At 47.7% G+C, this 23,273-nt stretch overlaps 1 protein-coding gene across 5 annotated transcripts in view; it reads left to right on the forward strand.

The window, feature by feature from the left end:
- Nucleotides 1-23,273, forward strand: part of LOC121269557 (rho guanine nucleotide exchange factor 12-like) — a 135,688-nt gene that overhangs the window by 76,044 nt on the left and 36,371 nt on the right. For 4 of the 5 annotated variants that reach the window (XM_041174242.1, XM_041174238.1, XM_041174240.1 and 1 more), the window contains 14 exons: nt 5,786-5,871; nt 7,021-7,155; nt 7,814-7,903; nt 7,990-8,100; nt 8,212-8,310; nt 9,108-9,150; nt 13,065-13,167; nt 13,369-13,509; nt 16,017-16,049; nt 16,388-16,505; nt 16,925-17,033; nt 17,123-17,323; nt 17,746-17,890; nt 20,614-20,661. In XM_041174242.1, coding sequence (XP_041030176.1) covers nt 5,786-5,871; nt 7,021-7,155; nt 7,814-7,903; nt 7,990-8,100; nt 8,212-8,310; nt 9,108-9,150; nt 13,065-13,167; nt 13,369-13,509; nt 16,017-16,049; nt 16,388-16,505; nt 16,925-17,033; nt 17,123-17,323; nt 17,746-17,890; nt 20,614-20,661 — 1,462 coding nt within the window. The remainder of the gene's footprint in view (nt 1-5,785; nt 5,872-7,020; nt 7,156-7,813; nt 7,904-7,989; nt 8,101-8,211; nt 8,311-9,107; nt 9,151-13,064; nt 13,168-13,368; nt 13,510-16,016; nt 16,050-16,387; nt 16,506-16,924; nt 17,034-17,122; nt 17,324-17,745; nt 17,891-20,613; nt 20,662-23,273) is intronic. The other variant, XM_041174241.1, reaches the window with a different exon arrangement.

Here is a 23,273-nt window from a genome sequence, read left to right on the forward strand (position 1 = left end):
GAGTTCGCTGAGAGCAGGCATCTCACCTATTCCCAGATGTTTGATGTTTCCAAGCAGGGAATGTCAGCAATCTAGAGTAAGATATTTCCTGTGCTAGTTTTTCAGGCTAACAATTAGAAATAGAAGAGAGACCCAGGAATTGGAATGAAACAAAGTACTGCAGATGCTGGAAATCTGAAATAAAAACATAAAATGCTGGAAAAACTCAGCAGGTCTGGCAACATCTGTGAAGAGAGAAACAGAGTTAACGTTTCGAGTCTGTATGACTCTTCTGCATAGCTGAGTTTTTCCAGCATCTTCTGTTTTTATCCCAAGAATTGGATGTGTGAGACAGCTCAGATTTAATTGCTCTCTCATTACACAGAAGAACCTATGGAACCATTTATCTGTAATGGCTATTAGATCAAAACCATTTAACACTATTTGTGCCATTAATTCACCTTTTTTGTTACAAATGCCATGTGCATTCAGAGAAAGTGGCATCATTTTAATGTTTTATCTTTTTTTCCTGATTTGACAATCACTGTTGCACTAGTAATGTTAAACTCCCTGTCACTTTATGCTATATTGCTTATCTTTATCCAAAACTCTGCAATCTTGACTTTTCTCTTTAGATTTAAATTTTACCCTCATCTGAACCCTCCACCTTCTCCTTGGTTTAAAACCCTATCTACAAGGTTCACCAGGACACTTGTCCCCGCCTGGTTAAGGTGAAGCTCACACCTGGAGTACAGCTCCCTCTTTCTCCAGTATTGGTGCCAGAACCAGTCAGAACCTTTGTCAACCGTCACTGTTTGACCCATGCACTAAACTCTCTGATCTGTTTAATTCCTGCGCCAATTTGCATGTGGCTCAGTTAGAACTCCAGGAGTTATTGTCTTTGAGATTCTGCTTATTAATTTAGACTTTAGCTTCTCAAACTGCCTAAGCAGAACCTTGTTCCTTATTTTATCTGTTGTTGGTTCCTGTGTGAACCTCAACAACTGGATTGTCCCCTTCCCACTCCTCCTCTTGCAGCTGTGAGAAGATGTACTTGACCCTGACATTGGGCAGGCAGCACAACCTTCAAGACTCCTGCTTATCACTGTAGAGAACAGTTTCCATCTCCTTGGCTGTGCTGTCCCTGACTGTTACCTGATCCCCCGTACATGGTGCCATAGTCAGTTTGCTCAATAACCTGCAGACTTTTCGCTCATCCACTCAGGCAGCCAGAACCCCATGGCTGATAAATAAAGGCAAAGCCGGTTGCTCTTCCAGTCCTACCCTGGGTCACCCTTACCTGCCTGACTCTCAGTCACACCCTCCTCTCTGTGACCACTGAACAGACCTATGCAACTTCTTAACTTAAAGGTTGTAACTGCCTCCTGGATTAGTGATCAGGAATCTCTTCCCCCTCCTTGATGGTCAGCACCCCGGATTCCAGCTCAACAAGTCAGAGTTGAAGTTCCTGAAGAGGCTGACACTTCCTGCAGATATAGCTGCCTGAGGTGGTGATACTCTTCACAATTTCCAATGTTGTAGGTGTGGCACATCACCTCCACTGCTATCCTTATATAGCTATGTACTTAGTCAAGGAAGCTTATAGTTTTTAGCCTTTTAACTAATTTCATGATCAATCTCCCTATCTCTCTTTTAGACTGTTAATGATGCTGTCCATTTATGATCTCTTCTTAAAAACCTCTCTCTCTTTCTGTCTATCTCTCCCTATTGCATCTATCTCCCTATCTCTCTCTCGCTGTATCTATCTGACTATCTCTGTCTACTGTACCTATCTCTCTACCTTTCTCTGTTGCTGTATCTACCTCTCTCTGTAGCTGCATCTACCCCTCTATGTGGGTTGTTGTATCTCTCTTTCTCTCATGCTGTATCTCTCTCTTTCTCTTTCTCTCTCTTCGCTGTTGCTGTATCTCTCTCTTTCTCTCCCTCTCTCTCTGGGTTGCTGTATCTATCTCTCTCTGGGTTACTGAATCTCTCTCTCTCTCTCTCTCTCTCTCTCTCTCTCTCTCTCTCTGGGTTGCTGTATCTATCTCTCTCTCTCTGGGTTGCTGTATCTATCTCTCTCCTCTGTTGCTGTATCTATCTCTCTCTCTATTTGTGTTGCTGTATCTATCTCTCTCTCCCTCTCTCTTCGCTGTTGCTGTATCTCTCTCTTTCTCTCTCTCTCTCTCTCTCTCTCTCTCTGGGTTGCTGTATCTATTTCTCTCTGGGTTACTGAATCTCTCTCTCTCTCTGTTGCTGTATCTCTTTCTCTCTGGGTTCCTGTATCTATCTCTCTCTGGGTTGCTGTATCTATCTCTCTCTCTCTCTCTCTCTCTGGGTTGCTGTATCTATCTCTCTCTCTCTCTCTCTGGGTTGCTGTATCTATCTCTCTCTCTCTCTGGGTTGCTGTATCTATCTCTCTCCTCTGTTGCTGTATCTATCTCTCTCTCTATTTGGGTTGCTGTATCTATCTCTCTCTCTGCGTTGCTGTATCTATCTCTCTCTCTCTCTGGGTTGCTGTATCTATCTATCTCTCTCTCTGGGTTGCTGTATCTCTCTCTGGGTTGCTGTATCTCTCTCTGGGTTGCTGTATTTATCTCTCTCTCTATCTCTGGATTGCTGTATCTATCTCTCTCTCTCTCTCTGTGTTGCTGTATCTTTCTCTCTCTCTCTCTCTGTCTGTCTCTGGGTTGCTGTATCTATCTCTCTCTGGGTTGCTGTATCTATCTCTCTCTCTCTGGATTGCTGTATCTATCTCTCTCTGTCTCTAGGTTGCTGTATCTATCTCTCTGGGTTGCTGTATCTATCTCTCTCTCCCTTTCTCCCTGGGTTGCTGTATCTCTCTCTCTCTCTCTCTCCCCCTCTCTCTCTGGGTTGCTGTATCTATCTCTCTCTCTCTCTGGGTTGCTGTATTTATCTCTTTCTAGGTGGTTGTGTCCTTCTCTCTCTCTGGGTTGTATCCACCTCTCTCTCTGGATTGCTGTATGTATCTCTCTCTCTCTCTCTCTGGGTTGCTGTATCTATATCTCTCTCTCTCTGGGTTGCTATATCTCTCTCTCTCTCTCTCCCTGGGTTGCTGTATCTCTCTCTCTGGGTTGCTGTTTCTCTCTCTCTCGCTCTGGGTTGCTATATCTCTCTCTCTCTCTCTCCCTGGGTTGCTGTATCTCTCTCTCTGGGTTGCTGTTTCTCTCTCTCTCGCTCTGGGTTGCTGTATCTATCTGTCTGTCTCTCTGAGTTGCTGAATCTATCTCTCTCTGGGTTGCTGTATCTCTCTCTCTCTGGTTTGCTGTATCTCTCTCTCTCTCTCTCTCTCTGGGTTGCTGTATCTCTCTCTGGGTTGCTCTATCTATCTATCTCTCTCTGGGTTTCTGTATCTTTCTCTCTCTCTGGGTTGCTGTATCTCTCTCTCAGTCTCTCGGTGGCTGTTTCTATCGCTTTCCCTCTGGGTTGCTGTATCTATCTCTCTCTCTCTCTGGGTTGCTGTATTTATCTCTCTCTCTCTCTCTTGGTTGCTGTATCTATCTATCTCTCTCTCTCTCTGGGTTGCTGTATCTCTCTCTCTCTGGGTTGCTGTATCTCTCTCTCTCTCTCTCTCTCTCTCTGGGTTGCTGTATCTCTCTCTCCCTCTGGGTTGCTGTATCTCTCTCTCTCTGGTTTGCTGTATCTCTCTCTCTCTTTCTGGGTTGCTGTATCTCTCTCTCTCTTTCTGGGTTGCTGTATCTCTCTCTCTTCCTGGGTTGCTGTATCTCTCTCTGGGTTGCTCTATCTATCTCTCTCCCTCTGGGTTTCTGTATCTCTCTCTCTCTGGGTTGCTGTATCTCTCTCTGTCTCTCGGTGGCTGTTTCTATCTCTTTCTCTCTGGGTTGCTGTGTCTATCTCTCTCTCTCTCTGTTGGTGTATCTTATCTCTCTCTCTGGGTTGCTGTATCTCTCTCTCTGGGTTGCTGTATCTCTCTCTCTCTCTTGCTGTATTTATCTCTCTCTCTCTCTGGGTTGCTGTATATATCTCTCTCTCTCTCTCTCTGGGTTGCTGTATCTCTCTCTCTCTCTGGGTTGCTGTATCTCTCTCTCACTCTGGGTTGCTGTATCTCTCTCTCTCTCTCTCTCTCTCTCTCTCTCTCTCGCTCTGGGTTGCTGTATCTATCTATCTCTCTCTCTCTGGGTTGCTGTATCTCTCTCTCTGGGTTGCTGTATCTCTCTCTCTGGGTTGCTGTATCTATCTATCTCTCTCTCTGGGTTTCTGTATCTATCTCTTTCCCTCTGGGTTGCTGTATCTATCTATCTCTCTCTCTCTCTGTTGGTGTATCTTACCCCTCTCTCTGGGTTGCTGTATCTCTCTCTCTCTCTGGGTTGCATTATCTATCTCTCTCTCTCTGGGTTGCTGTATCTCTCTCTCTCTCTGAGTTGCTATATCGATCTCTCTATCTCTCTCTCCCGCTATGTCTTTCTCTCAATCTCTCTCTGTTGCTGTATCTATTTCCGTTGCTGTATCTATTTCGGTTGCTATATCTATCCCTCTATTTCGGTTGCTGTATCTGTCCCTCTATCTCGGTTGCTGTATCTATCCCTCTATCTCAGTTGCTGTATGTATCCCTCTATCTCGGTTGCTGTATCTATCCCTCTATCTCGGTTGCTGTATCTATCCCTCTATCTCGGTTGCTGTATCTATCCCTCTATCTCGGTTGCTGTATCTATCCCTCTATCTCGGTTGCTGTATCTATCCCTCTATCTCGGTTGCTGTATCTATCCCTCTATCTCGGTTGCTGTATCTATCCCTCTATCTCGGTTGCTGTATCTATCCCTCTATCTCGGTTGCTGTATCTATCCCTCTACCTTTGTTGCTGTATCTACCTCTCTCTCTCGGCAGTTATATCTGTCTCTCTATCTCTGTTTCTATCTCTCTGTCTATCTCTCTCTTGCTGTATTTATGTCCCTGTCTATCTGTTGCTGTATCTAAATTTCCGTCCATCTGTATTTCTGTATCTGCCTCTGTCTATCTCTCTTTGACTTGCATCGATAGTTTTTCCTGTGGCAGTGTATTTTTGGGAGGAGCCATGCAGTTAGTGATCGAAGCACAGAAAGTAGAGGGGCAGCTCCTGCCCACCGAGCCTGCTCAGTTTGGCCTCTCCTGCTGAGTCCCCATACCCTTTAACATTTCAACTTACCCAGCTTGAATTCCCTTACCAAAGAATTTATGGACTCTCTCACCCTAGGATCTCCCAGAATGGTTTGTGGAAGACAATCCCACATCGAACCTCTCCTTCACCATGACCACACCCCGCCTCCCCCCAACTGATGTGTTTCCTTCTCTCTACTTGGTGATTATTGTAAATGAGTGCCAACCTTTTAGCCTATTTCTGAGCAACAGAAACAACCTGTCACTGATTTCTGTTAGCAACGAAATAGTCTTGATCTGAAGGTAATTCAGAAAGAGGAAATCACCCAGAAGCTCAGAATGACTGCCTGGGACTGGTAGAATGTTCTGGCAAGAAGATTGTTGATGACGGCATTGGCCTGTTTAATCTGGTATTGATTCTGATGGATGAGGGGAGTAGAATTGTTTGAGTTTGGTGCCATCTTCTGGAATCCTGTTGAACAGATTATTTACTGCCTGGGACTGGTGCTGAGCATGCTGACTCACTGCAGTTTAATCTTACCCTTAACTCTAGGGTAAGAGAGTGGCAGGTGATGCATAGTTTGGCATAGACTCAATGGGCCAAATTCCTTCTGTGCCTTGATGACTCTTCATTTAAGTGTAGCTGCTTGTTTCTTGTCTTGTCCCTGAAACTTTCCCTTTTGTATGTCAGATGGAGGAGAGTGGGAGCATGAGCTGCAATCCCAGAGCGAGAATATGGGGACAGATAAAAGCCGGATTTCATTCAGCCGTGCGGAGGTGAGGTTTGCTGGAGCCCAGTAAAATTGTAACCTTCAGCCATTCCTTCACTGTTAAATCAATTGGTGTTTTAAAATTGTTATAATGGCAAAATGCTAAATTTTAAACCTAAGATTGTATTTTGCTGGAAGATCAGTTGCTTTTCAAATGTGCAGTTTGTGCTAATTTGCAGTCACACTAACCCTGGTGTTTGGTAATGTGGAGAGGTTACCCATCAGGCAGACACCAAACCATTTTATTGACTAGATGTTTAGAAATATTTAACTAGGTAAAAGTTAGATGGAATAAATTGTCAGTGAAAGCTCATTTGTTCCAAGCCTTGTCTCTGAACCTTTAGAAAGACATTTATTTTCTGAAGAATCCTCCTGGTCAGTGGTTATGTTATTTATGAATGTCTGTCAGAGTTGCAGCCTTGTGGTTAGGTGCTGTGATTGCAGCTTCCTGTCCTTGGGTGTCAGATCACGGTTTAGCCTTGGAGACTCGGGGGCCACGTTTAGAGGGGTGTGGTCCACTGGCATAGATCTCACTTTATTCAGCAATATGAGAACAGTGCCATTATCGACCCTTTCCAAACTTCCAGGCTCTCAAAATTCAAACAGTGAGAGTAAAATAAACTAGAATATGAGGTTCCTCACAGAAACTCAAGGTGTAATTCAGATTTCCCTGTCCAATTATGGATAGACAGTAGAAGGCTGCAGTCGGGGTGACAGAAACAGAGCACCAGCTGGGTGAGACACTGAACCCTAAGGACTGAAACTTGGTGGTTACAAGAAGTCAAAGCTGAGATGACAGAAGCTCCCCATTTTTTCTGCCCTGACTTGGAAATATATTGCCGTTCCTTCACTGTCACTGGGGCAAAATCCTGGAACTCCTTCCCTAACAGTGCTGTGGGTGTACCTACACCACACGGACTGCACAGTTCAAGAAGGCAGCTCACCGCCACCTTCTCAAAGGCAATTAGGAATGGGCAATAAATGCTGGTGGGGCTCTGTGAATCTGTTGCTGATGTGAGTTTAAAGTCCATTTGTTGCTTGGGTGTGGTGTGTCCGATGAATTGAGCTTTGTGTTCCCTTTTTTATTTCTTATTTATATTCTGTCCAGTTTGACACATGCTGAATATTCTACAGATTCTGCATTTGTATTTTTCAGTCTACGATAACTAGCCCATCTCCCCCAAGTGATGGTCACTTTCATCGAGACAGTCTGAGCAACAGCCCCAAGACCTCCCCTAAAGATGCTGGCAGCTTCTATGAGAGTATGGATGTTGATGAAAGCCAGGACTGGGTACGGTTTAGGATCACTTTGACTTATCAAAAAGTTTCTGTCATGTCTGTCACAGCTTGTAATGAAGTCGGGAATATCAAACGTACTCAACAAGATCCCAACATTTATTTGAATTTATCTCTGGTTTCTTAAGTTGAAAATCTAATGACATTTACCCTTGAAGAAAATTTCTGTCTGTTGTACAGCTGTGGCTAGAATCTTGCCAAACATACATATCCAGTTGTGTTACATGGTGTGAAGGAGAATGTTGGTGAGTGCGTTTATCTGCAGTGGTATTGTGGACAAGCACATGTAGAACCACCCTCATGCCAATGGTGGGGAGAACAGTACTGAACAACTGGTAGCAATCCCCTACCCTCAGCCTAAAGTCCAGACCCTGATCACTGAATGCACCTGGGCAATAACTTGACTGATGAGAAGGAGGAGGGTGGGTGAGGTGAGCGGGAGGGGTGGGGAGGCAAGCAGGAGGAGAAGCTGAGTGCAAGGAGAGGGTGTAAGTGGGGGGGGAGTGGTGAATGGAAGGTGAGTGCGAGGGGAGGTGAGTAGGGTGAGGGGGAACAGGAGGGAAACAGAGTTACTGTCATTGGTTTCAGATTGCCAATGTAAAATAGTTCTGTAGTGAGCTGTTTGGCTGATTTATGCTTCCTTCCACTTGAAGGATTCTCTGTCCCCAGCACTTAGTAGCTCGCAGATTGGAGCACAGATAATCGGGGCAGAAGACGATGATTTTGATACTGAAGCTGAGCAGGTGAGTGTCTGGTTTTTGAATTGCCAGTTTGATTGTAGTCAATGGGAAGTTATTGAGACACTGATCACCATGTTCCCTTGTTACAGATTGACATTCAGTGTGACTGTTTCCAAACCATCGATTCAGTGAAGTCACGGCCTGCACATCTGGTTGCATTCTTACATCATGTAGTGTCGCAGTTTGATGCAGCCCCGCTGGTATGTGTCATGGGAGGCTAAGATTGGGATTGCGGGTGGGGAGCTCTGGTTTCAGGGCAGTGTAGAGGCTTTTTTGGCGATATTTGGTGAATGGTATTCTTCTCTCCCCAGCTCTGTTATCTCTATACCGATCTCTACAACCATACAAACCCTAAGGACCAGCGGCGAGTGTTTCTGGAGTTTTGCCATCTGTTTTTGGAGAAGGGTTCGGTGAGTCTCTCACATCACAATAATTACTGCAGTGTCGTTTGTGTCTCAGGATCATCGCGAGAACTCTTGGTTACAAGGGCCCTGCAGCATCTGGAGTGACATGACACTCGGCCTCGTTCTTACATTAGTTTCTAGTTGAAGGTTCTGAATTCCAAGATGGTGAGAAAACGGGAATAATCTGGTGTGAGGTTGTGACTGAGGGTTGCTGCATTGTGTTTGTCACTCAGAGCCTCAGCTTTGGCTCCTCAGTCCCTTTTCTTCTTTAGCCATTGCTCCTGGACTGACACTGACTCTGGATTGCCTTTTCCCTAAGGGGCTGCAGGAACCCAGGATCATTGTGGCCTAAAGATCATCATCATTTGTGGCCCTGAGACTGTGGTGATGGGCTTTCTTCTTGAGTGAATTGCTTTGCCTGACTGCTTCTAAAGATATCGAGGTCAATCATGTCTTAAGAGTGTCATGGGTGCTGGAGGATTGTGACCCTGAGGGACCTGGGTTTTGGAGGTGGAGGGTAGTAGGGTTACAATCCAGATCGTAATTTCACATTTTTGAAATCCTGTTGCGTTATTCAAACATTTACCAAAATGTGAACAAAAGTCACACACGTGGGGGGCCCCCTGTGACAATGAATAGACCTGCACCTAACCCTAAGCACTGAGCTGTTTCTCAACATGTGCAAACAAAGGAGTATGTGTTTGGGACAGTTATTGACCAAAAGCCTATATGTTGTGTGTTTTTTGCCTCTTGCCTGAACCTGCACCTCCTGCTTTCTCAATATGTCTCCTTCTCTTTCCTAGAATCTCAAAGTTCAGGTTCCAGAATGGATCAGCACAGAACTGGGTAAGTCGTAGGTTTCCATCACAACGCTCCTTTTGCTGGGGAAAAGCTAGATTGTGAAAGGAGTAACATTGAAATTTAATGGCACATACTGTTTTCCCCCACTCCTGAACGAAAATCCCACTAGGAAATTTTTGCTCACTCTGGTACCTGGTGCCTGCAATGCTCACCATCTTTTTTTGATTCACTGGCTGGGCCAGAATTTATCGCCCATCCCTAATGAGCCTTGAGAAGGTGGTGGTGAGCTGCCTTCTTGAACCACAGCAGTGTCTGTGGTGTAGGTACACCCACAGTGCTGTTAGGGAGGGAGTTCCAGGATTTTGACCCAGCGACAGTGAAGGAACGGTGATGTATTTCCAAATCTGGATGGTAAGTGACTTGGAGGGGAACTTGCAGGTAAGTGGTGTTCCCATCTATCCTTGACCTTCTAGATGGTAGTGGTCATGGGTTTGGAAGATGCTGTCTAAGGAGCCTTGGTGAGTTCCTGCAGTGCATCTTGTAGATGGTACGCACTGCTGCTACTGTGCGTCAGTGGTGGAGTGAGAGAATGTTTGTGAATGGGGTGCCAATCAGGCTGCTTTGTCCTGGATGGTGTCAAGCTTCTTAAGTGTTGTGGGAACTGCACTGATCTAGGCAAGTGGAGAGAATTCCATCATACTCCTGACATGTGCCTTGTAGATTGTGAACAGGCTTTGGGCAGTCAGGAGGTGAGTTACTCACCACAGGATCCCTAGCCTCTGACCTGCTGTTGTAGCCACAGTATTTTTATGGCTAGTCTAGTTCTGGTCAATGGTAACCCCCAGGATGTTGATAGTGGAGGATTCAATGATGGTAATGCCATTGAATATCAAGGGGTGTTGTTGGAGCTGGTCATTGCCTGGCACTTGTGCGGTGTGAATGTTACTTGTGACTTGTCAGCCCAAGTCTTGCTGCATTTGGACATGGACAACTTCAGTATATGAGTAGCTGTGATTAGTGCTGAACATTGTGTAATCAATAGCAAACATCTCCAATTCTGACCTTATGATGGAAGGAAAGTCATTGATGAAGCAGCTGAAGATGGTTGGGTCTAGGACACTACCCTGAGGAATCCCTGCAATGATGTCCTGAGACTGGGATGTTTGACCTCCAACAACCACAACCATCTTCCTTTGTGCTAGGTATGACTCCAGCCAGCAGAGAATTTCCCCCCTGATTGCCATTGACTCCAGTTTTGCTAGGGCTCCTTGATGCCACACTCAGTCAAATGCTGCCTTGATGTCATGGGCAGTCACTCTCACCTCACCTCAGGAGTTCAGCTCTTTTGTGTTTGAAGCAAGGCTGTAATGAGGTCAGGAGCTGAGTGGCTCTGGTGGAACCCAAACTGGGCATCAGTGATTAGGTTATTGCTAAGCAAGTGCCGCTTGATAGCACTGTTGATGAGCCCTTCCATCACTTTACTAATGATGGAGTGTAGACTGATGGGGCGGTAATTGGCCGGGTTTGATTTGTCCTGCTTTTTGTATGCAGGACGTATGTGAACAGCTTGGCTAGGGGTACGTCAAGTTCTGCAGAACAAGTCTTCAGTCGCTGGAATGTTGTCCGGACCCATAGCCTTTGCAATGTCCAGTGCCTTCATCCGTTTCTTGATATCACGTGGAGTGAATCGAATTGCTGAAGACTGGCATCAGTGATGATGGAGACCTCCGGAGGCCAAGATGGATCATCCACTCGGCACTTCTGGCTGAAGTTTGTAGCAAATGCTTCAGCCTTATCTTTTGCACTGATGTGCAGGATTCCTCCATCATTGAAGATGGGGATATTTGTGGAGCCTCCTCCTACAGTGAGTTGTTTAATTGTCCACCACCATTCATGACTGGTTATGGCAGGACTGAAGAGCTTAGATCTGATCCGTTGGTTGTGGGGTTGCTTAGCCCTGTCTGTCACTTGCTGCTTATGCTGTTTGGAACACAAATAGTCCTGTATTGTACCTTCACCAGATTGACACCTCATTTTTAGGTATGCCTGGTGCTGCTTCTGGCATGCCCTCCTGCACTCTTCATTGAACCAGGGTTGATTCCCTGGCTTGATGGTAAAGGTAGAGTGGGGGATATGCTGGGCCATGAGGCTATAGGTTGTGTTTGAGTACAATGCTGCTGCTGATGGCCCACAGCACCTCATGGATGCCCAGACTTGAGTTGCTAGATTTGTTGGCAATCTATCCCATTTAGCACGGTGGTAGTGCCACACAACACGATGGAGGATATCCTCAATGTGAAGATGGGACTTCGTCTCCACAAGGACTGTGTGGTAGTCACTTGTACAAATACTGTCATGGACAGATGCAGCAGGCAAGTTGGTGAGGATGAGGTCAAGTATGCCTTTCCTTCTTGTTGGTTCCCTCACCAGTTGCCACAGACCCAGTCTAGCAGCTATTTCATTTAGGACTCAGCCAGCTCGGTCAATAGTGGTACTACCGAGCCACTCTTGGTGATGGACATTGAAGTCTCCCACCCAGAGTACATTCTGCGCCGTTGCCACCCTCAATGCTTCCTCCAAGTGGTGTTCAACATGGAGGAGCACTGATTCATCAGCTGAGGGTGGGCGGTATGTGGTAATCAGCAGGAGGTTTCCTTGCCCATGTTTGACCTGATGCCATGAGACTTAATGGGGTTCAGAGTTGATGTTGAGGACTCCCAGGGCAACTCCCTCCCAACTGTAGGGAGTGTTGTCACCTCTGCTGGGTCTGTCCTGCCGGTTGGACAGGACATACCCAGGGATGGTGATGGTGGAGTCTGGGACGTGGTCTGGAATGTATGATTCCGTGAGGATGACTATGTTACGTTGTTGCTTGACTAGTCTATGAGACAGCTCTCCCAATTTTGGCACAAGACCCCAGATGTTAGTAAGGAGGACTTTGCAGGGTTGACAGGGCTGAGTTTGCCGTTGTCGTTTCTGGTGGCTGGGTCGATGCCGGTGGTCCGTCTGGTTTCATTCCTTTGAGACTTTTTAGCGGAATGAGTGGCTTGCTCGGCCATTTCAGAGGGCATCTAAGAGTCAGCCACATTGTTGTGGGTCTGGAGTTACATGTGGGCCAGACCAGGTAAGGATGGCAGATTTCCTTCCCTAAAGGACATTAGTGAACCAGATAGGTTTTCACGACAGTCGACAATGGTTTTATGGCCATCATTAGATATTTAATTCCATGTTTTTAATAAATTCAAATTTCACCACTTGCCGTGGTGGGATTTGGCCCCACATATTATCCTGGATCTCTGGATTATTGGTTGACCAACAATACCACTACTCCACCGCCTTCAGTGTTGCTGGGTCATAATCCTGGAACTCCCTCCCTAACAGCACTGTGGGTGTACCTACACCACTTGGGCTGCAGCGGTTCAAGAAGGCAGCTCACCACCACCTTCTCAAGGGCAATTAGGGATGGGCAATAAATTCTAGCCCAGGCAGCAACACCCACATCCTGTTTATGAATCTATACAATGACAGTCAGCTATTTTCCCAAGAAGAGAAGAATCATGGGCAACCACAGTCCCCAGTCCCTAGTCCCCACTTGGATAACATTACCAGCAGGCCTCACTGCAGAGTAAGCAGATTGTGGCATTGAGATCAGTCAATTCTGTACAGACCAGGATCCCAGCTGGGTTTTATCTGGTGTGTGTTGCTCAGTAGCATTATAGGATACTGCCCTCCTGGCATGCATACCAGTTTAATAGGTATATTTACCCTCTGAACTATTGAACAAAATACCTGCTCATGTTTTACAGGCTGTTGTGTGGTGGTACGTGTGCTCTCTGTGTTGGCAATGTACTATGTTACAATGACATATAGCTTGCAGTCTTACTGACTTGGTGAATTTATTGAATGAGCAGTGAAATAAATCAAAATAATGCCCCTTGCTGTTTGGTCTGACCTTTCAGAGAGGAGGCGAGCAGATCTAAATGAGGAAACGCAACGTAACTTCATGCAGGGAATACAGAACACTGTCCTGCCTGATGTTCAGGCTCATCTGGAGGATTTCAGGTAAGCAACTGACCTCAACGTTGGATGTAGCTGTTTGACTGAGTCATGGGCAACAGGTTCATTTGGTGAAATGAGATTGAGCTTTGCAAGGGACAAGAACACTGACTGCCCACTCCCCAGACCCACAACCAAAGCTCTTCATTCTGCTTCCAAGAGGATTAAATGTAATTTCTATTAATTGGTATTTGGCTTTTCCAACAGACAAAAACGGAACATGGGAATGACAATCGCAGAGAATGAATTGACAAGGTTGGATCGGGATCGAATGCGAGACCGCGTGGCAGCTGAGCAGAAGGAGCGGGTGTGTGCGGAGCAACTGTTACTGAAGATCGACGAGGTCCTGTGAGTAACATTTCAAACTTCAATCCAAGGTTGATTGTTGCTGGACTTCAGTACCAGGTTTTCAGCCAGTGAACAGGTGCTGAGTGTGGGTTGTTGCCATGGATATCTCCTTACCTATTATGCTAGTGATGTTCTCGCAAAATTCAACTAGCTTTAGAGTCGTGATTGACCCCCCACATGGTCTTGTTCACTCTCTCTGATCAGCTCTTCCTTGTTCAAATTCTCAGTCATCGTCTCTGATAGGTTCCAGTAACTTCCCAACACCTGACATGTTGGTTTCTCTTCCCTTCCCACCTTAAAGAACCTAGAGAGCTTTGGAAAATTATACTAAAGCATTTACAAATTTCTCACCCATTTCTTCCAATATTTTGGGGTTTAGTCTAGGGAAGTAATCAAATCCTGGTGAATTGTCCATCTCAAGACTTATTATTTTCTCCATTACCATTTTTTAAACTGTATTATGTTCATTAAGTTCTTCCCCCTGGTTCCTGTGTCCCAACTGGGATTTTGTCCTCTTCCTCTAACTTGAAAATAGATACAAAGTTCACGTTTAATCAGTTTGCAATTTCCTTAATATCCATTCTAGCCTCACCTGTATCTGTCTTTAATGGATCATTTTCCCCCAGACCACTCTTCCACTTAATATATTTATTGACATTTTTGCTTCATTTTGACATGTCTTGCAAGTTTTTGTCCATGCTACCTTTTCGCACCTCTTATTCCTCACTATCTCAACCTGCCAGATTTCCATTTTTCCTTGCATTTGTTTAAGCTTTTTCTTTTATCCTAATAATACCTTTTAACCTTATTTATTGAATCTGGTTAATTCACTACACAAGTGAAGCTTTTGCCCATCCACAGGTATGAATGACTTTTGCGATGGACCAAATGCTTTCTAAACTGGCCACCATTCATGGCTCGGAAAGTACAATCTCTGGGGATTTAACTAAAATGTTTAAAACAATGAAGGTACTATATTATGTCTCTGTGGGCAGAATATTTGAGCTCGATCAGTTGGGGTAAGGCTGTGTATAATCTACACATGCACAGGACTGGGCTAGAGAGCAAGAGATTCCTCTTTACTCAGAGGGTTATTGACACTTGGAACAAATTGCCGGCTTTTAATTTTCTGCAGTGGTTTCTTAAGTTGTGGGCAAGTTACAGATGTCACTGCAAACAAGCATTCAAGGTTCTGGGTTCCTACCTTCCCATCAAGATTGGAGAGAAAGCTCCTACAGTTTTCTGCTGACTTGGCCAATAATTTTATATCTGTCTGTTGCCTGTCCTGGATTACGTAATCAAGTAGGAGGCTAGAATCATTCATGTAGCACATAAGGTGCCCTTGGGCCCATCATGCCAATGCTATCACTTTAAAAGAGCCATCCAATTAGTCCCACTTCCCTGCTCTTTCCCCATAGTTTTGTAAACGTTTGCTTTTCAAGTATTTATCCAATTGCCTTTTCAAAGTTATTATTAAAGCTGCTTCTAACATCCTTCCAGACAGTCCATTCCAAATCAAACTCGCTGCTTTCCAGGGCTCTGTCAGTATCTTTGATCAACACTGCTAGCCCTTTTTCTCATTCCACATTTCTTCAATACATTGTGTGCCCAGGAATATTAAGTTCCCATTACTGCCTTTCTCAGTTTAAGCCACTATATCATAGTCCAACATGCCTGAAGTTAAAAGCAAAATACTGCAGTTGCTGGAAAGCTGAAACAAAAACAAAAATAGCTGGAAAAACTCAGCAGGTCTGACAGCATCTGCGGAGAGGAAGACAGAGTTAACGTTTCAAGTCTGGATGACTCTTCATCAGAACTAAAGAAGTATAGAAATGTGGTGAAATATAAGCTAGCTGAGGGGGGTGGGACAGGTAGAGCTGGATAGAGGGCCAGTGATAGTTGGAGGCAAAGAAGAGATTGCCAAAGATGTCATAGACAAAAGGACAAAGGGGTGTTGACGGAGGTGATATTAGCTAAGGAATGTGCTGATGGCGACAGTAAGGGCAGAAAGCAGGACAAGCAAATGACAGATAGCCCTAGTGGTGGTGGTGGTGGTTGGAGGGGGAGGGGGGCGTTCACCAGCTTGTTTACCAAACTACCGTAGCTGCAATCCAAACCGCCTTAGTCTTTTTAGAACTTCTATCTTGCCTGGTCCCCCCCTATCCCTGGACTGATAGTTGTTTGTCTCACCAAGTCCTCTGTGCCCCATTCTCTTGTTTCATCTCGGTACTCCTCTCCCTGCCTAACCAGTTTAAACCCTCACCCACGGCACCAGAGGCCATTGATCCCAGTGCTATTAGGTAAAACCTGTCCACCTTGTCCATGCCTCTCCTGTTCCAGAACTGGTTCCAATGCCTAGGGAATGTAAAGCCCTCCGTCCTACATTATTTCCCCAGCCACACATCTGCTCCCACTCTGAGCCCTGCTGCATGATTCCTGACTGTTTGCACCTGCAGGTTTCTTCTTGATATTGGATCATTCAGTGATTTTATTTCTCTGCTTTTCAGGGCAAACTTGTCTCCTTCTGAGGAAGAGAGAAGGTGAGTTTGGCAGATTCCTGCTCATTAATATCGTCCTCTGCAGTCTAGCTGCCAGATTGAGGTCTGCTTGATTTATATATCCCACAATTTCAGTATTTGCCCCACTATGCGCACAGTGTTAGAATCACAGAAATTGATAGAATTCAAATAAAACTCCTTGAATATTATCCAAGACTTTTGCTCAGCTCGGAATAACAGTTTTGTTCAAAATGGAGCTTTGCTGAGCTGCCAGTTCCAGCAGCTAATCCTCTCCTTGATTGTGGAGCCGTGATCTGTGTCCTCAAGGTGTTGTAGTGACAATTCCTGCAGACTCTCACTTCTGTTATCTTTCTATGTAGTAATTCTGTCTCTGATGTGATCCTCATCTACATGAAACAGCTCGGTGTGAAAGCAAAGGATTCAAGAAACCTGGATAGGGATCGCAGAATACGAGTTGCATTCTTCCCAAAGAAGAAGGTTAGTTTCTGTGAATTTGCACTTGGCATTTTGAGGCTAGGGGAACTCGCCTAGTGGGTTCACAAGACAAAATTTTGGGGTCCCAGCTCCGAGGCAGCAGTGGCTGCCATGATTCTCATGCTTATTTTATGGCTGCTGTGGTCTAACTGACCATTGTTTGAGGCCTGATTCCTGCTCCAAAAAAGCCAGTGAAAAGGTTGGTGCTTTATATTCATAAACCCTGCAATTTAAACAACCCCCTCTCTCAGCTCTTTCTTCCCCACCACCCCCTGGCTCAAACTCTGTGGTCATGGCAATTTTCGAGCAGGAAAAGTTTGGGAAGCATTTGTCTACGGGAAGGTGACATTTTGTTGGCCCTGGTAGAAAGTTTGATGCGGTTAGTAACCTCGTTCTCCTTTTTATTGTTTTTCCCCAAACAGCCAAGTATAAAGAAAGAAAAGGAACCTGTGAAAGATGATGAGAAAAAGAAACGATTCCAGAGTATTCTGGACCCTATTCGCCGTACAAGCAAACAGGATCGTAGTGCCAGTAAGTGTGACTCTGACTCAAGGAGAGATATTATTGATTAACTGTAGGGACAGAGCAACTCAAGACTAACCTGTGATGTTTTTATCTAGTTGAAAAGGCCAGGTTACTGTACCAAAAGCAGATGGGACCATACAGCCGGTCAGTTTCTCACTCAGAACATAACGAGAGAGCCAAACCCATTCCATTCTTCAGTGAGGGAAGTGACGCAAACCATCAACCTGTAGTAACTGGATCACCAGGGTCAGCTTTGACCATCTCTGTCCACGATGGGCTCTCGGAGAGCGATACAGGTATCAGTACAAAACACGGTCTCGTTCCTGGCTATTGAGCACCCAGCACATCGGCAGAGTCACAAGACTTGTTCGCACACCCTGCTTTTCATTTCTCTCTATCTCAGTTTCTCTCTCTTTCTCCCTATTATCCTTTCTCTCTCCACGTCCCTCTCATTCATCGGTCTCTCTCCCCCACGCCGCCTCCCCCCCCTTGCACCGCCTCACACCACCTTCCCCCTACCCCCCGGCGACACCTCGCCCTCCCTCGTGCCCCACCCCTTCACCCTCTTCTCAATCCCCCACCCCTTTCTCACCCCATGCTAGTGACTAGAACAATAAAGCATTAGGGTCGTCTTTCTAAGATAAATACTAGCATGGACTTGTTGGGCTGAATGGCCTGTTTCTGTGGTGTAATTTCTATTTTATTTGATCCTCCTCAGATCCTGTGGCTGCAACACCTGCTACAATGAAGATGGTTGGAGACAATTTGTTAATTGGGGATACCAGCACTTCTACACCAAAGTCAACCTTCGAGTTTCCATCCACCCTTGATCAGGTGATGGAGGAGGACCGGGAGTCGGAGAGGTGAGTGACTCTGATGGATGGTCTGGGACAAGCAGCTACAACACTAGATTCACTGAGTGGCTGGAGCAGATCTCCCAAGAATCAGACGTCTTGCAAAACTCACCGGGACCCCCATTTCCCACTGTTTAGATGACAGGAGTTATGATCCCAGCTGATGTTATCACTGGACAAGTCAGGTCCCAGGATGGAATCAGGCTTGATAAATCCTAACTTTTTTATTTTTTGTTCGGAAACATGGAAAGTGGCTTCTGAACGGAGTCATAGGAGTCACTGATGAACTTTCAACAAAAGAATAAAACATATATTAAACAAGACAAGATGAACTATATTACAATACACCTTCACCCACAACCATACCTTTACAGATTGAAACAGATTTGTAAGGATAAAACAAGTTACTGTGAACATTGCAGTATAAGGTAGCTTTTGTAAGTATTCAAATCCCTCAGATACTCAGCTGTGCCAACAGAACACCACTGCTTCACATGCCCGTAGTAAGGAGTCACCAACCTTTGGCTGTCTCCTTGGATCATCTGGCTTCTCACAAGCCTATTTTGCTTTTAAGTCTGTGACCAGCAGCTTTAAACTTGGAGCCTTCCTCTGCTCCTAACTCTTAACTTCACTTAACCGGACCTTTTCCAGATTCCTGTTCTTTTCCTTTGACCAGAAGGTTTTCTCAGGACCTCCCTTCTTCTGTTCTTTGGGGAAATCTGCTTCTTGCAGTTCCCTCCTGCCCAGCTTCTTCTAGCTCCTGTTTCCAATTGAACTAAAAAAAACAGCTGTTCTGTTTCACCCTGTGTCTTTGGCCTCCTGTTGCTAGGCAACAGCCCAGATTTTCTACTTAGTCATAAAACTGCATTAGAATGTGGGTATACACACAAACCCACCCCTCCCACCCCCCCACCCCCCGCCCCAGAGCATCAGGCTAACTCAGGTTTCATCCTTTTAACCCACAAATAAAATATATAACTTACTTAAACCTAAACTTAAAACTTCAATTTAAAGATGTACCTTATTGCTAACACCCATAAATACAACTTACTTAAACTATATCTCGTTCCGAACATGGAGGAGGTGAACTATTGCGGTAAATAATAGGCGTGGGTGATTGTATAGAGCTTGGTTCCGATGGGCAAGGGGATAAAACTTGGTGCCGACGGATATCAGAGCTGAACTTGGTGCCGGAGGGCGTGGGGACAGGACTCGGGGCCGGAGGGCGTGGGGACTGGACTCGGGGCCGGAGGGCGTGGGGACTGGACTCGGGGCCGGAGGGCGTGGGGACTGGACTCGGGGCCGGAGGGCGTGGGGACTGGACTCGGGGCCGGAGGGCGTGGGGACTGGACTCGGGGCCGGAGGGCGTGGGGACTGGACTCGGGGCCGGAGGGCGTGGGGACTGGACTCGGGGCCGGAGGGCGTGGGGACTGGACTCGGGGCCGGAGGGCGTGGGGACTGGACTCGGGGCCGGAGGGCGTGGGGACTGGACTCGGGGCCGGAGGGCGTGGGGACTGGACTCGGGGCCGGAGGGCGTGGGGACTGGACTCGGGGCCGGAGGGCGTGGGGACTGGACTCGGGGCCGGAGGGCGTGGGGACTGGACTCGGGGCCGGAGGGCGTGGGGACTGGACTCGGGGCCGGAGGGCGTGGGGACTGGACTCGGGGCCGGAGGGCGTGGGGACTGGACTCGGGGCCGGAGGGCGTGGGGACTGGACTCGGGGCCGGAGGGCGTGGGGACTGGACTCGGGGCCGGAGGGCGTGGGGACTGGACTCGGGGCCGGAGGGCGTGGGGACTGGACTCGGGGCCAGAGGGTGTGGGGACTGGACTCGGGAGCGTGGGGACTGGGGCCAGAGGGCGTGGGGAATGGGGCGGAGTGCATGGGGGCCAGGCATGAGGGTGTGGGGACTGGACACGGGGCCGGAGGGCACGGGAAACAGGGCTGGAGGGCATGGGGACCGGACTTGGGGCCAGAGGGCGTGGGGACTGGACTCGGAGCCGGAGGTCGTGGGACTGGACACGGGGCCGGAGGGCGTGGGGACCGGACTCGGGGCCGGAGGGCGTGGGGACCGGACTCGGGGCCGGAGGACGTGGGGACTGGACACGGGGCCGGAGGGCGTGGGGACCGGACTCTGGGCCGGAGGGCATGGGACTGGACACGGGGCCGGAGGGCGTGGGGACCGGACTCGGGGCCGGAGGGCGTGGGGACTGGACTCAGGGCCGGAGGGCCTGGGGCCCGGACTCGGGGCCGGAGGGCGTGGGGACTGGACTCGGGGCCGGATGGCGTGGGGACCGGACTCGGGGCCGGAGGGCGTGGGGACTGGACTCGGGGCCGGAGGGCGTGGGGACCGGACTCGGGGCCGGAGGGCGTGGGGACTGGACTCGGGGCCGGAGGGCGTGGGGACTGGACTCGGGGCCGGAGGGCGTGGGGACTGGACTCGGGGCCGGAGGGCGTGGGGACTGGACTCGGGGCCGGAGGGTGTGGGGACTGGACTCGGGGCCGGAGGGCGTGGGGACTGGACTTGGGGCCGGAGGGCGTGGGGACTGGACTTGGGGCCGGAGGGCGTGGGGACTGGACTTGGGGCCGGAGGGCGTGGGGACTGGACTTGGGGCCGGAGGGCGTGGGGACTGGACTTGGGGCCGGAGGGCGTGGGGACTGGACTTGGGGCCGGAGGGCATGGGAACCAGATTTCAAATTTTTAACTTGCTGTTTAATTTTCACTTGCGTTTCAGGAGTCTGGAGACTGCCACACCACCATGCACCCCGAAACCAGGTCGCAGGTCAGTACCTAAGGGGACAGATCTGGGATATGCTGAAAGAAAGAAAATGTGATTGTGGACAGCAATTTAGCAGTGGAACAGAAATACGCAAACTGAGGCGCCTGCAGGGGAGGTGCTCAGTACAATGGAAGCAATCGCACATCTCTTTTCAACCAGTTTAGACAGCACAAGGGGACGGTTCTGTCACTGTATAACACTGGGGTACAGTACTGGTGGGGACGGGTCTGTCACTGTATAACACTGGGGTACAGTACTGGTGGGGACAGGTCTGTCACTGTATAACACTGGGGTACAGTACTGCTGGGGACGGAATTGTTACTGTATAACACTGGGGTACAGTATTGGTGGGAACAGGTCTGTCACTGTATAATGCTGGGGTACTGTATTAGTGGGGATGGAACTGTAGTTGTATAACACTGGGGTACAGTACTGGTGGGGACGGAATTGTTACTGTATAACACTGGGGTGCAGTATTGGTGGGAACAGGTCTGTCACTGTATAATGCTGGGGTACAGTATTAGTGGGGATGGAACTGTCGCTGTATAACACTTGGGTACAGTACTGGTGGGGACAGAATTGTTACTGTATAACACTGGGGTGCAGTATTGGTGTGGGCGGATCTGTCACTGTATAACGCTGGGATACAATACCGGTGGGGACGAGTGTGTCACTATATCATACGGAGGTACAGTACTTGTGGGGACAGTTGTGTCACTGTATACACTGGGGTACAGTACTGGTGGGGACAGGTCTGTCACTGTATAGCACTAGGTTACAGTACTGGTGGGGATAGGTCTGTCACTGTATAACGCTGGGGTACAGTACTGGTGGGGACGGGTCTGTCAATGTATAATATTGGGGTATAGTACTGGTGGGGACAGGTCTGTCACTGTATAACACTGGGGTACAGTATTGGTGGGAACAGGTCTGTCACTGTATAATGCTGGGGTACTGTATTAGTGGGGATGGAACTGTCGTTGTATAACACTGGGGTACAGTACTGGTGGGGACAGAATTGTTACTGTATAACACTGGGGTGCAGTATTGGTGGGAACAGGTCTGTCACTGTATAATGCTGGGGTACAGTATTAGTGGGGATGGAACTGTCGCTGTATAACACTGGGGTACAGTACTGGTGGGGACAGAATTGTTACTGTATAACACTGGGGTGCAGTATTGGTGTGGACGGATCTGTCACTGTATAACGCTGGGATACAATACTGGTGGGGACGAGTGTGTCACTATATCACACGGAGGTACAGTACTTGTGGGGACAGTTGTGTCACTGTATAACACTGGGGTACAGTACTGGTGGGGACAGGTCTGTCACTGTATAACACTGGGGTACAGTACTGGTGGGGACAGGTCTGTCACTGTATAACACTAGGTTACAGTACTGGTGGGGATAGGTCTCTCACTGTATAACGCTGGGGTACAGTACTGGTGGGGACGGGTCTGTCAATGTATAATATTGGGGTATAGTACTGGTGGGGACAGGTCTGCCACTGTATAACACTGGGGTACAGTATTGGTGGGAACAGGTCTGTCACTGTATAATGCTGGGGTACTGTATTAGTGGGGATGGAACTGTCGTTGTATAACACTGGGGTACAGTACTGGTGGGGACAGAATTGTTACTGTATAACACTGGGGTGCAGTATTGGTGGGAACAGGTCTGTCACTGTATAATGCTGGGGTACAGTATTAGTGGGGATGGAACTGTCGCTGTATAACACTGGGGCACAGTACTGGTGGGGACAGAATTGTTACTGTATAACACTGGGGTGCAGTATTGGTGTGGACGGATCTGTCACTGTATAACGCTGGGATACAATACTGGTGGGGACGAGTGTGTCACTATATCACACGGAGGTACAGTACTTGTGGGGACAGTTGTGTCACTGTATAACATTGGGGTACAGTACTGGTGGGGACAGGTCTGTCACTGTATAACACTAGGTTACAGTACTGGTGGGGATAGGTCTGTCACTGTATAACGCTGGGGTACAGTACTGGTGGGGACGGGTCTGTCAATGTATAACATTGGGGTATAGTACTGGTGAGGACGGGTCTGTCACTGTATAATGCTGGGGTACTGTATTAGTGGGGATGGAACTGTCGTTGTATAGCACTGGGGTACAGTACTGGTGGGGACGGAATTGTTACTGTATAACACTGGGGTGCAGTATTGGTGGGAACAGGTCTGTCACTGTATAATGCTGGGGTACAGTATTAGTGGGGATGGAACTGTCGCCGTATAACACTGGGGTACAGTACTGGTGGGGACAGAATTGTTACTGTATAACACTGGGGTGCAGTATTGGTGGGGACGGATCTGTCACTGTATAACGCTGCGATACAATACTGGTGGGGACGAGTGTGTCACTATATCACACGGAGGTACAGTACTTGTGGGGACAGTTGTGTCACTGTATAACACTGGGGTACAGTACTGGTGGGGACAGGTCTGTCACTCTAATTCTAGGTTACAGTATTGGTGGGGACAGATCTGTCACTGTATAACGCTGGGATACAATACTGGTGGGGACGAGTGTGTCACTATATCACACGGGGGTACAGTACTTGGGACAGTTGTGTCACTGTATACCACT

The sequence above is a fragment of the Carcharodon carcharias genome, chromosome 25 (genome assembly GCF_017639515.1).
Source record: "Carcharodon carcharias isolate sCarCar2 chromosome 25, sCarCar2.pri, whole genome shotgun sequence".
Taxonomy (NCBI): domain Eukaryota; kingdom Metazoa; phylum Chordata; class Chondrichthyes; order Lamniformes; family Lamnidae; genus Carcharodon; species Carcharodon carcharias.